Source organism: Phaseolus vulgaris, chromosome 10 (assembly GCF_051622355.1).
Source record: "Phaseolus vulgaris cultivar YP4 chromosome 10, ASM5162235v1, whole genome shotgun sequence".
NCBI classification, from domain to species: Eukaryota; Viridiplantae; Streptophyta; class Magnoliopsida; order Fabales; family Fabaceae; genus Phaseolus; species Phaseolus vulgaris.
Genome location: NC_143507.1, coordinates 44,266,512 through 44,281,721, shown reverse-complemented (window position 1 = coordinate 44,281,721; position 15,210 = coordinate 44,266,512). Strand labels below are relative to the sequence as shown.

Below are 15,210 nucleotides of genomic sequence, written 5' to 3'. Positions count from 1 at the left end.
ATATATAATAATTTTTATAATTTATTATCCATCTAATAATAATTGATTGATTATGTTAAGTGAGATCATAATCGATTATTAAGAATAAGTTATTTTGAATTTCTTTAAAGAATGAAACCACATTGAGAATGCATGAAGATGCCAAAGTAGAACAAACACACCCACATGTCATGTGTATAGATATATATGTAAATGAAAGGTGTTGTGATGGGATAGTGCACAACAGATAGAATACTTCTTTAGTGATACTTGAATTATCATTGCAACTCTTACCATCTCTTTTATCTTCACTCTACCTTTTCTTCATGCCAATGGGTCCTACATGTTTCACACTTTAATTTAATAGACTAACACATTTTCTATTGCAAAATTATTGTATTCTATAATAGTTTGGTATAATTTTTCCAAATTATTTAGAGATAGCTTATTGATTTAATTAATTATTTTTTTATAAATCTGTTATGTTAGATATCATTATGTAACTTGACATCTCATCTATGCAGACATCTCATATGCTATCAATTTCAGAAACTAAAAATAATTAGTTGTTATATTGACTAAATTAAATATTATTTTAGAAACTAAAAAAATGATTGGTATCTAAATTTGTATTTATTATTGTCCAATTCAATACTGATGATTTTTTTAATCTCTAAAATTGTATCTAATTTAGTTAATATAATAACTAATTATTTTTGTGTATCTAAACTTGATTTTTATTGAATGATTTTATTGTAGTATTGGTTAAGTCTAGATACCGTGAATGATTGTAATTACTCTTTTTTGTATAGCGACCTTCTATCTAGTAGAGACCATATATGTATATGTTGTTTTGTCTCTCGTCTCTGTATAAATAGAAGTGTCTCCTAAATTGCATTAGGGAATTTTGTTCATAGGTGATTAAGTGTTGGTGCGGTAAATATCACTTTTGTTGGAGGTATATTTGGAACTTATGCACCTATCATAACCATTTTTGTAACAAGGTTAAAACACTCCTAAAATATTTCTATTAATTTTTATATTTGTTAGAGATCTCACATAATTAAAGATGGAGACATTTCATTCTTTATAAGTAGGTGCAAACCTCACTTCATGACTCAGTTTTATGAAGTTGAGTTAGACTTAAAGTCCACTTCTTAATTTTAAGAAGTATTCTTTCACTAATTCACTAATAATATATATATATATATATATATATATATATAAATAAACCCTAAGCTTGTCTTATAAGAGTTATGATTTTTTAGGTTTTAGTCAAAGATGATTAGATGAGATTGAATGAGTAGGAGGGGACTAGAGGCAATAAGTGCAGTTTTCCAGCTATGCTATCAACACTTTAAACACAAGGAATAGGAGCAACTGGGACACTATGGTCCTGCAAACTAAAGTCACCACCCTCTAACCCTTTCTTCCACCACAAAACAAAACCACATTAAATATTTTCCTAACAATCTCAAAAACATGAAAAGACCAACTCTTTTTTCCATATGTTCTTTGTCATTTCTGTGTTCATTATTCCACCCTTCAAAAACACGATTCTACCCACTTTTCCGTCAAATATTCCGGAAGATTAACTTTTGGCTTAATTCCCAGACACAATATGCAGATTCATCTAATTATGCATAGTGTTAAGAAAGTGGGTGTTTTCCAAAATTTGGTCCCTATATATGGCTAGTGCCCTCCACAATTCCTTACTTTTTTTGTTCCTTTTTAGAAAGATTTGTCCACCTTATTGCTTTTTCAACAACCATGATTTACACAATAATCAACCTAGTAATGTGTGTATATTAATTGCATAACACATTTATCACTTCTTGTTTTTTTTTTTTTTATATTTTTAGTGAGAATTTATTTCTATTTCTATCTTGGTTAATCAACTCATAAAGTTATAAACAATACGGAATTTGTGTTGCTTTATAGTTAAGTTATTTTCTTGTATATAAGTCTAATTTTCCTAATTGCAACCTTATTATTTTTTAACTATATTAGAATATTTTTTTTTAATTATCTCCCAAAATTATTATATTATCATCAAAATATTTACACTTAGTATAGTATTAAAGATATATGTATCATAGGTATCCATCAGAGAATACTTCTCAAATGATGTGGTTGAAATTAATTCTCAAGACCCAATAAACATCCTTTTGTACGTTATAATTAGCATAAATGATACGGAATGTTACTCTAAGGTCGTGATTAACTCAATGATTCACCCTAGTCCAGATTCAGTACCATCGAAGGTCCACTATGATCCTATAAATATACACTTTAATCAAGGTAAATATATACATTGAACAATATTTATTACTTTCAACCACAAGATACTGAATACTGACTTAGACATCAGAGTCCATTTTACAAAATTATCTTTGCCATTGTCGATCGAAAGTGATTATGAGTATTCACAGGAGTAAGAAAACCTCTTCCCGAGTCATACACGAACAATACATATCCAAAATATCATAATGTTAAACCTACCAAATTTTGTTATCAAATTATCCTTCTAAGGAGTTAATTATTCCTCATTATATTATGAATCTAGTTTTCACTTTTAAGTAAAAATGTTTTTAATAGTTATTTAACTTTTTTTAATTCATTTGGCTTATATAAATAATACTGATTCAAGCATTTAATTTTATTTATAATTCTTAATTTTTTTCAAATGCAATTTTAATTTGTTTAAATTTCAAGGCTTTATTCTAACTTTGCATAATCATGAATTTTAGTAAAAGTTATTGACTGAGGTATTTAATATTATGGACATCACATTATTACTACAACATTAAAATGTGAAAAGAATGTGGAAAAGCTACAAGTAAAAAGTGTGTTTCTTTTTAAAAAAAATAACTTTCTTAGACACATTGAATGCCAATCTCACTCTTATGGATCATTGACGTTCAACGTGGTTGGTTACAAATTTTTATAGTTGAATGATTGAAGTTATTTAAATTGTAACTAGGAATAACTTGAATTAATTTGAATTCTTATATTTAATTCAAATTAATTTCTTTTATAAATTGATTTCTTATCTCCTTTTAATTATAGTACTCTTTAGAAATTAATTTATTTAGTCAAATGGTCAACGGTCAACTCAAGTGGGTATTCATTAAGAAGATTTTTTAATGATTCCAAGTTGTGAAGACTAATAATTGAAGGAAAATAAATGCTTACAATTGGAAACTCCTTCTTTAACCCTAACTTAACTTGTACAAACACCTCTTTTGGGTTTTCAACATGTTGCCATTTTAATTAGTAGTCAATTTTAGACTTAAAAACATTAATATTTATTTGTCATATTTTAAAATTCACTCTTAATTTTATTTTTAATCAATATCCTTAATCAGCATGTGTGAAAAAGACATGCAACTTACTAATTGACACACATAAAAAAACATTTTTATCTCTGGAGTGATTTTACTATAAGAAATTCACTAAATAGTAATTAAATTTAGAGAAAAAATAATTAGCTACTATATTAAATAAATTAGATACTATTTTAGAGATTAAAAAATTATTATATTTCATTAATAAAAATTTATAAAATGATTTCTAAATTATATCTAAATTAGCTATCAAGATTTTAGTTACCAATATTTTAGATTCTAATTTGCTCTCAATTAGTTTTCTAGAGACTAATTTATAATATAAAATATTAGTAGATAAAATCTTGGTAGCTAAAGTACTTTATAATTTTTTATTATTAATAATTATTTTAATACCAATAATTATTTTAATCTCTAAAATGGTCTCTAATCTAGTTTAATAGTAAGTAATTATTTTAGTCTCTAAAATTAGTTACAATAATTTGATAAATTACAATAATTTGATAAATTGATAATTTTGTTGTAATATTAATTGTAATCAAACTTAATTAAGTCACGTTTTAGGATGAGTATATAATGATAGCAATATGAGAATAAGTCCAAATCTTGCAATGTTGTGCCATGCATGTATCTGCGTTGACAAAAAGTGATTTTCTCCTCATAGCGATCTTGCAGTGTGCCATGCATGTATCTATAATCTAATCTAATCTATCTTTTGCATAAAAAAATTACAACATAATATCAAACTATGAAGATTTTTCCCACGATTTTCTTAGGATATGTTTATAAGATGATAGCAATAAGCCATTGAGATTATAGTACTAATCCATAAGACAAGTGAAGACATAATTTCAGATTACAAATTCCGAAGCAGATCTTGATACCCTCTTTACCCAATTTGTGGTTCTGAACTCCAAGGATTAATGTGTTGGTGACGCGGAAGCAACACACATAATCACGAATGAACTGCAGAAAATAAACAACACAAGATTTAATGTGGTTCGGTTGCCAACTGCGATTTACATCCACACGGACAACTATTATATTTTCATTCTATTCTACACCAATTACAAGTATTAAAAGTACAATAATTTTTTTAAATAGAAATTATAAAAGAGACATAATAATTAAACTCACTCATTAAACATGGTGTCTAGTCAGCTCAACCGAATTGGTCATCTCTTCTTATCCAACATTATATTCTCAAGTTTTAGATAGTTTTGGAAAAAAACATGAGAGAGAAAATATCTGAACGACACACACATGCTAAGATACGGAACATTGTCTGCCAGTTAGGGACTCATTTCATATTCAACTAAAGAACAGAGATTCACCTCTCTTCAATCTCTTTCATCTCTGTCGTGTCTCGACTCATACAATTTTGTTCTATTATTCTTTTTCACAAACTTATTCTGTTCTTCTCAATGCTTTTGGAATTGGAATGTCGTGACATGTGTGCTTCCAACTCCCACCTCGACTGCATTTTAACTATTAATTAAGGATTTTGAATCTATTCAAGAATCAAATTTGCAGCAGTAAATATTAAGAAAAGTATTCAATAACATTCCTGCATGTATCATGTTGTAAAATTATGATGAATGGAGAGAAAAAATATTACTATGGAAAGAGAAAAGTTGTTTCATAAAGGCCAAGAAGATTCTTTACTGCATCAAAGAAGAGAAGCTCCTGGGAAATTGGTACATTTAAAACTCTACTTTCTGACTCCTTTGTTTGCTCCATTCTTATATATCCATCCACCTTCCTACACATGACATACTCACTTTACTCACTTGCTTAACCATTTTTAATTCTGTTGCATAATTTGGAACCTTTCACTGTGCAAAACTTTGATGTCTGCACCCTTGGAACATGATTACATAGGCTTAGCAGATACTCCATACATGGAGAAAAGCTGTGACAAGATATCCTCTTCAGTTTCATCCAACATCTCCTCTGAGGATGACAACACTTCATCTCTGAACTTCAAGGAGACAGAGCTGAGGCTTGGCCTGCCCGGTTGTGAGTCTCCTGAGAACAAATCAGGAGCTGCAGGGATCTCTCTTTTTGGCAAGGATTTGCTGAATAATAATGGCTATTCTGCTTCCTCAACCCCTTCCAAGAACCTCAAGAGGGGTTTCTCTGATGCCATTAGCTCCTCCTCCTCCTCCTCCTCTTCTGGGAAATGGATTTTCTCAGGCAGTGATGCAACTGGGGATGATTTGAGAAATGGTGTTAATACCTCTGCACTATGCAACACAGAGGTTGGTTGCTTGGTTCTTCACTCTGAGAAGCCGCCTCAGGTTGCTGCAACAATTGAACATGCTGCTACTCCTGCTGCAAAGTAAGATTTCCTCACATATTTATGCTTTATGTAATGTTTCGATAAACTTCTTCTGAAGTACTTGTAGCAGAAGAAGAAAAATATAAAGTTCAAATGATTTGACTTCTCTTATGAGGTTTAAATTAAGTTATACTCTACAAGTTGAATTTTATTAGAAGATAGATTCGATTTATCAGACTACTGAATATCGGCACGAATTGGTAGTCTCGACGTGACGGAGTTAGGGAGTTTGTGTTGAAAATTTTACATTGACTACATTTCATAGTATATAATTGGGTGCAAACCTTGTCTTATAAGCTGATTTTATTTATTTCTGTTTGGTGAGAAGTTAAATATGGAACCTTTTTGTTTCAGAGCACAAGTTGTGGGATGGCCACCAATTCGATCTTTTAGGAAGAACACAATGGCCTATAATTTGGCAAAAAGCAACACTGAAGCTGAGGAGAAATCAAGAGTTGGCTGTCTTTATGTTAAGGTCAGCATGGATGGTGCCCCTTATCTCAGAAAGGTTGATCTGAAAACCCACAGCAACTATATTGAACTTTCTTCTGCTCTTGAGAAAATGTTCAGCTGCTTCACCATTGGTATGATACTCTCTCTTTCACATTCATTATGTTTAATTCATTGCTGTAACAATCTGGTGGAACTAGGTAGTATGAGTGGTCTAATTGTGAATCAAACACCTAACTGAATTGATGATCAAATTAGATATTTCAAGTTCATAAACTTATAAGAACTTTGTAATATCAATCAAAAATATAGATTTATCTAACTTATACTCAGTATAGCAGATAAAACAGTCCTTCATTGATGATTGGTAGAATTTATTTAGGTATTTCAAAATGATAATTTTTTTTAAAGCTTTCATGTTAAGTATTGTAATTTGACATCTCAGCTATACTAACACTTCAAAATATCAATTACAAATAATTGTAACAATAGTTTTGTGTTGCTGAAATCAGGTCAATGCAGTTCAGGGGGAGTTGCTGGGAAAGAGGGATTGAGGGAGAGAGCTTTCAGGAATGTTGTTGATGGCTCTGAATATGTTTTTACATATGAAGATAAAGATGGAGATTGGATGCTTGTGGGTGATGTCCCTTGGGAGTAAGTTCCATTTTTCATTTTGTTTCTCAATAAATCACATCTTTTTTACCACTATAGTTGGTGGTTCATCAAACTTAGTTTTATTTTTCAGTTATTTCCTTCTTTCCTTTTATAAGCTGTAGTATTTAGGTTATAGGGTTTAGAGTTAACTTATAAACACCTCACTTAAAAATACATTAAAAATTTAAAAAAAAATGATTTAGATGAAGATATCTTGAACAACTATTGCAAAAGACTAAGCTTGTGATTTCTGATTAGTACTTCTAAATATCATTACAATTGTAATTAAGTTTGTCTTTGATCATGTTTAACTTTTCACTACAGGATGTTCACTGAGTCATGTAAGAAACTAAGGATAATGAAAGGCTCTGAGGCAATTGGACTTGGTATGTATTACCCCATAAATTTTAGAAACACTTTATATGATAATATATATATAATGAATTGGATATAGCTTGTTTTATAGTATGTAAGATTAACTAAAAATATGTTATGAATTTGGTTGCAGCTCCAAGGGCAATGGAGAAATGTAGGAGGCAATACTAGTGCAGAAGATTCTGATCTACTATTTGGTTATTCAGTGAAGCATATGAAGAAGGATTAGAAGATAATTTTAGTTTATAGTTTTGTATTAAATAAAACAAAACAAAACGCCTGATGTAGCGTTTGGACACTGATAAGTTTCAGTTTCCTTGTGCATGTGTAGAATATCAAATGTTTTGCTGTTTACTGATATGGTGCCACCTTTTCTAAATGTAGTTGTGTTTATTGGAAGTTTACATTTGAAGATTAATAATGCTCACTTCCTGTGCCTCACCAACACCTTTTATACATTTGGACAACCATAAAGTCCTAACTGTCCCATCTTCATGTAATTCATCACTCCTGTTTTTCTTTGAAACTACATTGATTTTCTTGATCTGTGCATTAATTTTCAGTGGTACAAGCATGTGAACTTCTGCATAGAGATAAATGGCAGTGCACAATAGTCCTGGTGCATGGCATCCAAATTTAAAAAGCTTAAAAAGTAAACTTTAGAGACAGTAAAGCACTTGTGCACACCACCAACCTCTTTTGAATTCTCACCAAATTAAACAGTAGCACACTTTACAAATAAATTACAAGAAGCAAGAACATGAAATAGAAAAGCAAGAAAAGCAAGAATTGCTTTTCCTCCTTTTATTATCAAGAAACATGAATTGCAGAGGCCATGATCTCAGTGGAATCAAAATTCAGTGGAAAGAGGTGCATGGTCAGAGCGAATGAACACATTGCCATAGATAAGGCCAGCCAAACCACCACCAATAAGAGGTCCAACCCAGTAGATCCAGTTGTCATGGAAGTCACCACTCACAACTGCAGGTCCAAAGGAGCGTGCAGGGTTCATTGAGCCACCAGAGAATGGCCCTGCTGCCAAGATGTTGGCACCAACAATGAAACCAATGGCAATGGGTGCAATGGTGCCCAATGAACCCTTCTTAGGGTCAGCTGCTGTGGCATATACAGTGTACACCAAACCAAATGTGATGATGATCTCTGTAACAACTCCTTCAACAACTCCAACCCCAGAAGCCACACTGTGGACTGGAATTGCCTGCCAACAAATAACAAAAGTTCAGTTTTTGGTTTTCAGAAACTAAGCATCATGCTATTATTTTTTAATGTCTAACACCAAACAAAAAATTAGAATATTACAATGGATGTTTGAACAAGCTACATGCGAAATGATTATATAAAAGATACATTGGTGCAGCTAGAAAAAGTCTTGATACGTTGACAATCTATAGGTGAATTGGTTCATACCACAACTGCTAAAAGTAACTGTTACAGATCCCAACTAGAGATCAGGACATTTCATAGTATATAATTAGATACAAATCTCACCTTAAAAGTCGGTTTTATGAAGTTAAGTCGTCGGTTTTATGAAGTTAAGTTAGACTTAAGTCTACTTCTTAATATGATATTAGAGTCATTTTGAGTTTATCCTAACGATTGTTTGTTGGGCTTATCATCTATAATATATAATCTCATGCTACCAACTCATCGACTAGAGATTATGACATTTCATAATATATAAGTAGGTGTAAATCTCACCTTAAAAGTCGATTTTATGAGGTTGAGTTGAACTTAAAGTTTTAGCTTAAGAGTAACATTTTTCTTAAAGAAAATATTGACAGAAAATCAATTAATTGGTTCTTTTACTGAATGGAATGCAGTCGTGCAATCCATGTAGTAGACCAATATTTGTTGAGAAAAGATTTTTTATGTGTATATTATAGCATTAAATGGAGGCACCTTCGTTATGATTCTAAGTAGTATGTCCCATGGGAGATACTACTTATGGATCTTACCCGTAGCAGAATTATACTTATAGTCTCTCCATAAAAAGATAGAAAAAAGGGCATGTAAATATGTCCTTGGTTTATGCATGAATCTTCTGATGCAAGGAAAATATTTGGCAAATTCAGGTAGCCATGTGTTGATTCCACAAGTGAATTGGAATCATAGAGATTCTTTGAATTTAAACTTACCAAACCTCCTGTGACATAGTTGAGAAGAAAACATGCCACTATGGAGCCAAGAAGCTGTGCAATCCAGTAGAAGAGACCAGTAAGGATGGTGATGTGGCCACCAAGAGCCAATCCAAAAGTCACAGCAGGGTTGACATGGCCACCAGAGATGTTGGCACCAACAGAAACTGCCACAAAAAGTGCAAAACCGTGGCAAATAGCAACTGCCAGTAACCCAGCAGGATCGAGTGCTGCATCTGATGTCAACTTACCTGCAAGCAAAGTGAAAAAAAAACAAGCCAAACATGTAAGCACAATGATTTCAAAATAAAAAAAAATTGTAAACTTCTACATGGTGACAGTTTTACAAGCCAAAACAAACATTGTTTCTCAAGTTTTCTTATACTTTTAAGGGTTATTTGATGTTCAACCGTGGTGAAACACCTTCAGAACTAAAATGACAGAGGAGTGGGTTGAGACTGAGATCTTGGATTCAATTTTGTTGTGAAACTGAGAAAACTAACCATAGGCTATGGCTGAACCAACACCAGCAAAAACAAAGATCAAGGTTGAATGGAACTCAGCAATATAGGCCTTGATTGAGCTGAAACTGAAAGAATCATCAAAGCGTCCGAAGGCAATGCCACCCATCTTCAGAAGTTTCTAGGGGAACTGCTAAAGATAGATAAAGAAATGTTCCAAATAAGAGAGGTAGTAGTACAAAAGGCTTCTCTGTTGGGGTTATATATATGCAGCAGAAGTTATCAAACACAATGTCAAGGTTTATTTAAGAATAAAATGTGTTATACATATGTTTTAACCTTTAATCTGTTTTATAAACAATGATTTTTTTGAAGTTTGCTTAATTGTGACGATGCATTTCATTCTCAGATATATACTTCAGGATATCGACTAAAAATAATGACATTTTATATTATATAAGTGGATATAAATCTCATCTTATAAAGTGTTTTATAAGATTAAATTAACTTACTAAAACTAATCTTAATTATCTTGAACTAAATTTTAATCTTCACTTAATTAGTTGATTACAGTTTCTGCTACCATTGTTGTAGTTTATGGATTTGTTTGCATGATAAAAGGGATGGTTAAAATGTGAGACATATCCATGCACATATCCTATCAGTTCTTGAGTGGCAAACTTAGCTGTCACTGCATACTTTAATAGAAATGTCTGGAAGCTAATGAATGATTCCTCCATGTGAGAGAGTGGAAGAGGTGATGTTTGGTGGTGGGGTAGAATGTGAAGGAAATAATCATAAAAGAAAAGTAGGAGTGGGGAGAACATGAATAGGTTTGGGCCACAAATAGCACCGGCCATGCTCTAAAAAATGGCAGAGAGGTTGTGAAATTTGAAAATGAGTGAACACAAATTTCTGGGTGTCTATGATTTTGAGTAATTAATGTATCAAAAATTGGTTGTTTAGGCCTATGTCATGGATAACTTGGTCGGCCAATTGGTGCTGAGCAAGTAATCATTTTGACTTTTTGGCGCTTCTGTCACAAGTTTTTTTTCTTTTTCATAAAAAATGCTTTGTTAATTATCACTATGTCATCATTAGTTTATGAGCAATTTTAATGATTATGAATTGTTAATAGTATAAACTTTTACAAGAAAAAACATCAATTTACTGTTTATTTTTTAATTTTTTTATTAAAAAGTAGATTTTAAGTTTAACTCAATCTCATAAAATTAATTTATAACTAAAGTTTACACCTATTTATAAAGAATGAAATATTTTAATCTCTAGTCGATATGAGATCTCCAACACACCTCCTCATACTGAGGCTAGCAACTCGTGCATGAAAATATATGTTGTGTGTGGTCCGATAGCGGATGATACGATAGACCCAACAAATTCTCGCTAAAATAAGTCTTAAATGACTCTGATACCGTATTAAGAAGTGAACTTTAAGCCTAACTGAACCTCATAAAATCGACTTATAAGATGAAGTTTTCATCCACTTATAAAGAATGAAATATCTCAATCTACTCTGACATCACATCAGTTTATAATCTTTAAAAAAAAATCAATTTCTTTATATGAACTGATTCATAGTTTAGTAACAAATTATTTCAACTCTTTCCGATTGAATAGTAAAACTATCTTATTTTGTTAGTGTATAAAATATTTTCTCTTTATATTCATATGCACCAACAAACCCTTTATTAATAATTTTGTTGTAATCAAAAGAGAGAGAAAAGAAACACTTTTTTGGACATCTACAGGTTATTCTTTTGTCCTTTTGTATATTGGCCAAAAGTTGAGGGTGAAGTGGTTGTTGAATGTCTATGGTTTGATGCAAAAAAACTATCCATGACCCTCATCACTAGTAGAATGGTTTTGTTTTCAACAGAAATAGAAGTGCCATTAAAATACAAATGACTCAAGTCACATAAACTGTTTTCTGCAGTACACAAATTTTCCAAACAAGTTTCAGCAGATCAGACATGTATGTATAACCAGCTATATATTCAAAGTAACTATTTGTTATAGTAAACTTAGAATTTAAGAGAGGCTTAACTATTAAATTGTTAATTATATACTTATCTAAAAAACAAATTTAAGTGATTATTTTTGCTAGGAACTGTTGTAGAACGAGGTTGAGATTTAAAGAACGATTCAAGTTGTTCCACTATCTCCTCGGTCGGTCAGTCAAATCTTTCTTTCTTCCTCTCGAAGCGGTCTTCTCGCTCTTCTCTTTTAACTCTACCTCTCGGTCTCCACAAGTCTAAACTCGGATGGTACCTGCAAAAGACACTCCGATACTCAAGTCAGAATTGAGTATTCGGCACTCAGTATCTTGAGCACTGTGTAATGACATGTACCTGTTTCTTATATTTTGTGTCTATTTATATGATTGTGGTAAACCTTTCTTATTGTGTCAAATTAGAGAGCTGGATCATGTTTAACAGTGTATTACCTAACTCTTAATTATTGATTGATCTCATTAATTATGCTTAAGTGTAATTGGTTTTGTGGTGTCGGTTGGCATAATAACCGAATTCTGAAACATGATCTCAGTCGTGCAAACCCTATTAATACAGAAACTCTACGTCAATTAAAGATATGAATATTCCATAATATATAAATAAGTTAAATCTCATTTTATAAATTCTGTTATATATGTTTTTATCAAATTATTCATAAATATATTGAAATTGATAGGTATAGACATCAATCAAAGATAGTAACATTCCTATGATGCTAATCAAAGTGGTTTTGTACCTGATGTACTTGTGTGATGCCATTGCAACAGCACATGTTTTCTCTGAATTGTTTATTAATGGAATGGAATCCTTATCTGCCAACTGTTGTTAGAGAAAATAAAGTCTCTGGGTTGCAGCATAATGCAAGAAATCTGAATAATATACAGCTTAGGCCATGGATTAGTTTTTTAATTTCAAAATTATCTTCACTTATCTTATTAAGTCAACTAAAATAAAATACAATAAATAAAGAACTAGAAGAATAAAAATGGAATTTCACTGAATGAAAAAAAATACAACACTTCTTTCTATAAATCCAGAAGGAAATTATTTCGATTGAGATGATAGGTGAAGGTACGTAATATGAAAAAAAAAAAAAAGGCTAAAAACTACATAACCATAATTTAAGGGCTTCTTAACATTTTTTTTCTTTAACCAAGATTTGGGGTCATAATATAAATAAATTTATAGGGTTTTGGAGATATAAAACATATTTAATATTTATATAAAGACTCAATAAAATATAAATTTTTGAAATTGTTTATAGTATAATACAATATAATTCAGTTCATTTCGAATTGATTGGATTCGCAAGTTTGTTCATGTGTGAAATAAAAAATCAGTCATCTATATTCTTACATATTAATAAAAAATGTCAAACTAAACATGGATTGCTTAAAAAAAACTCATGAAGATGATGGGTTGTGTAAAAGATAAACTCTTTTAGATTGTAGAATGTGGAAGGATTTTTTTGGAAAGAGTAGTCGAATTCTGTAAATCGGAAGTGAATTCTAGATTTATTAGGAGTCTGAAAGTTAATTTTTTTTTTAACATAACTTTTAAATATTGTGAAATAGATTTTGGATTCCCAAGTGACTTTCAAATTATGTCATTTCAAAGTTATTTTAAAATAGTCCCATAATTTTGAAAGAAGGAGTGTCTCCTCATAAAAGAGGTCAGACCCAGACGACTAATTACCAAAAACACAGGTATCTGTAAAGTCGTAAAATCATTTATGGGGTTGGCACTTGCCTGGAACCGGAAGGTCAATGAAGTTGGTAACTTAATGATAGGGGAGCTGACTGACGACCAAAATCTCGATGAACAACGGTCGTAACTATAACGGTCTTAAGATAGCAAAATTTCTTGTCGGGTAAGTTCCGACCCGTACGAAAGGCATAACGATCTGGGCACTGTCTCGAAGAGAGACACGGTGGAATAGACATGTCTGTGAAGATGCGGATTACTTCCACTTGGACAAAAATACCTTGTGAAGCTTCACGATTTCCTGGGATTAGCTTTGGGCTACTTTCAAATTATACCATTTCAAAGTCATTTTTTAAAAAAATATCTTTGAAATTATGCAATTTAAAATAAGTTTCTAGATTCAAAAGTCATTTTCTAGTGAAAAAATAAGTGAAGACTATTTTTATATTTAGTTTGATAAAAAAATTTGATGTTACTATAAAAGGACGAGAATATGAAAGATAAGTCATGAGATGATTCTCACAAAGTTACCTTAATAAGATCAAATTTATATTTTTAACTCATTACTTCATAAAGTTTTCACAAAGATAAACTCAATTTTCTTTAAGAGTTACTTAATGTCTTTTTAATACCACTCAACTACTTAATTAAAACATAAAAAATTATAAAAAAAAAACAAAATTATATTGACCCTTTCAAGATCATAACATTCTCACATTGTATAATATGAAAGTTATCTCGCAAGTCTATTTCAAAATGCGAAAAAAAAATCAAAAAAAATGTACAATAAAAAAACAACTCCCAAATTTGAAAGCGTATTCTAGATTAAACAAGCCTTCTTATAACAAAGACAATGGACTTTAACATTTGTAGGAGTGTAGGAGAAAAGTATGGGTGTAAAAAGAAATCCCCAAAACTAATTGCTAATGATTTCTCTCTTAGGCCCAAGGTTCTCTCGGCTTCTCTCAGCTGGGCTTCTCTTTTTTTAAGAAGCAAAGATGGACTCTTTCTTTCTTTCTGCACTCGTCTGTTTCTTCCTGCACCTCCATAAATTTTTGTATTTTCAAAATATCCCTCTATAATTTCGGATTATGTAATCTCTGTAAGTCTTTTTTTCAAATTCGTAACTAGCTTTCGGATTACATAATCCAAAAGCCTTTTTTAAGATGCATGATTAGTTTTCGGATTATGTAATCCAGAAGTATTTTTTAGCTTCCAAAATATATAATCCAAAATTCTTTTTTCAAATGCGTGTCTAGATTACATAATCCGAAAACTATTTTATGAGAGTGACATAAGAAGGATAAAAATGTATTTTCACATTTTGTATGAGGATGGCAGAAGAACCTATGGAGGTGCAGGAAGAAACAGTCTCTTCACTCCTATAAGTTTTTCATACATCCCGTAATTGTTTACTATGGATAGGTGCTATTTGGAATAATATGGTCTTTTTGAAAAATTAGGGAGTTCTTAAGGAAAATATGGGGTGTAAAAAGAAAGACATATTTTCACACGTTTCTTCCCATCTCCAACCGAATCAAAGTTACTGTGATGTGACAGATAACAATCTTTCTTTTTCTCCTTTTTGGAGATGTATCAAATGATAAGTTCACCAACTGGTAAGAAAGTTGGATTTTTTTTGGATTCTAGTAACAAAAAATGACTAGAGAAATGGATATTAAATTTTTTTATTCTTGACTTTCTTCTATT

General features: G+C 31.1%; 2 protein-coding genes across 3 annotated transcripts; one reads left to right on the top strand and one right to left on the bottom strand.

Moving 5' to 3' along the window:
- The first annotated feature begins 4,849 nt into the window (after positions 1-4,849).
- LOC137818871 (auxin-responsive protein IAA27) lies at positions 4,850-7,500 on the top strand. 2 transcript variants are annotated; one of them, XM_068622509.2, is made up of 6 exons: positions 4,850-5,023; positions 5,208-5,667; positions 6,022-6,251; positions 6,630-6,771; positions 7,096-7,157; positions 7,280-7,500. In XM_068622509.2, the coding sequence occupies exons 2-6, from the start codon at positions 5,228-5,230 to the stop codon at positions 7,315-7,317; spliced, it is 912 nt and encodes a 303-aa protein (XP_068478610.2). In that variant the 5' UTR covers positions 4,850-5,023; positions 5,208-5,227; the 3' UTR covers positions 7,318-7,500. The 2 variants fall into 2 exon arrangements, with proteins under 2 accessions (XP_068478610.2, XP_068478609.2); XM_068622508.2 differs by lacking the exon at positions 4,850-5,023 and having other exon boundaries at positions 5,044-5,667.
- A 323-nt stretch (positions 7,501-7,823) lies between these two features.
- On the bottom strand, positions 7,824-10,454 carry LOC137818870 (aquaporin TIP2-1). Its single transcript, XM_068622507.2, has 3 exons — positions 9,806-10,454; positions 9,303-9,553; positions 7,824-8,365 (listed from the first exon to the last, which is right to left on the bottom strand). The coding sequence occupies exons 1-3, from the start codon at positions 9,930-9,932 to the stop codon at positions 7,997-7,999; spliced, it is 747 nt and encodes a 248-aa protein (XP_068478608.1). The 5' UTR covers positions 9,933-10,454; the 3' UTR covers positions 7,824-7,996.
- Between the last annotated feature and the right edge of the window lie 4,756 nt (positions 10,455-15,210).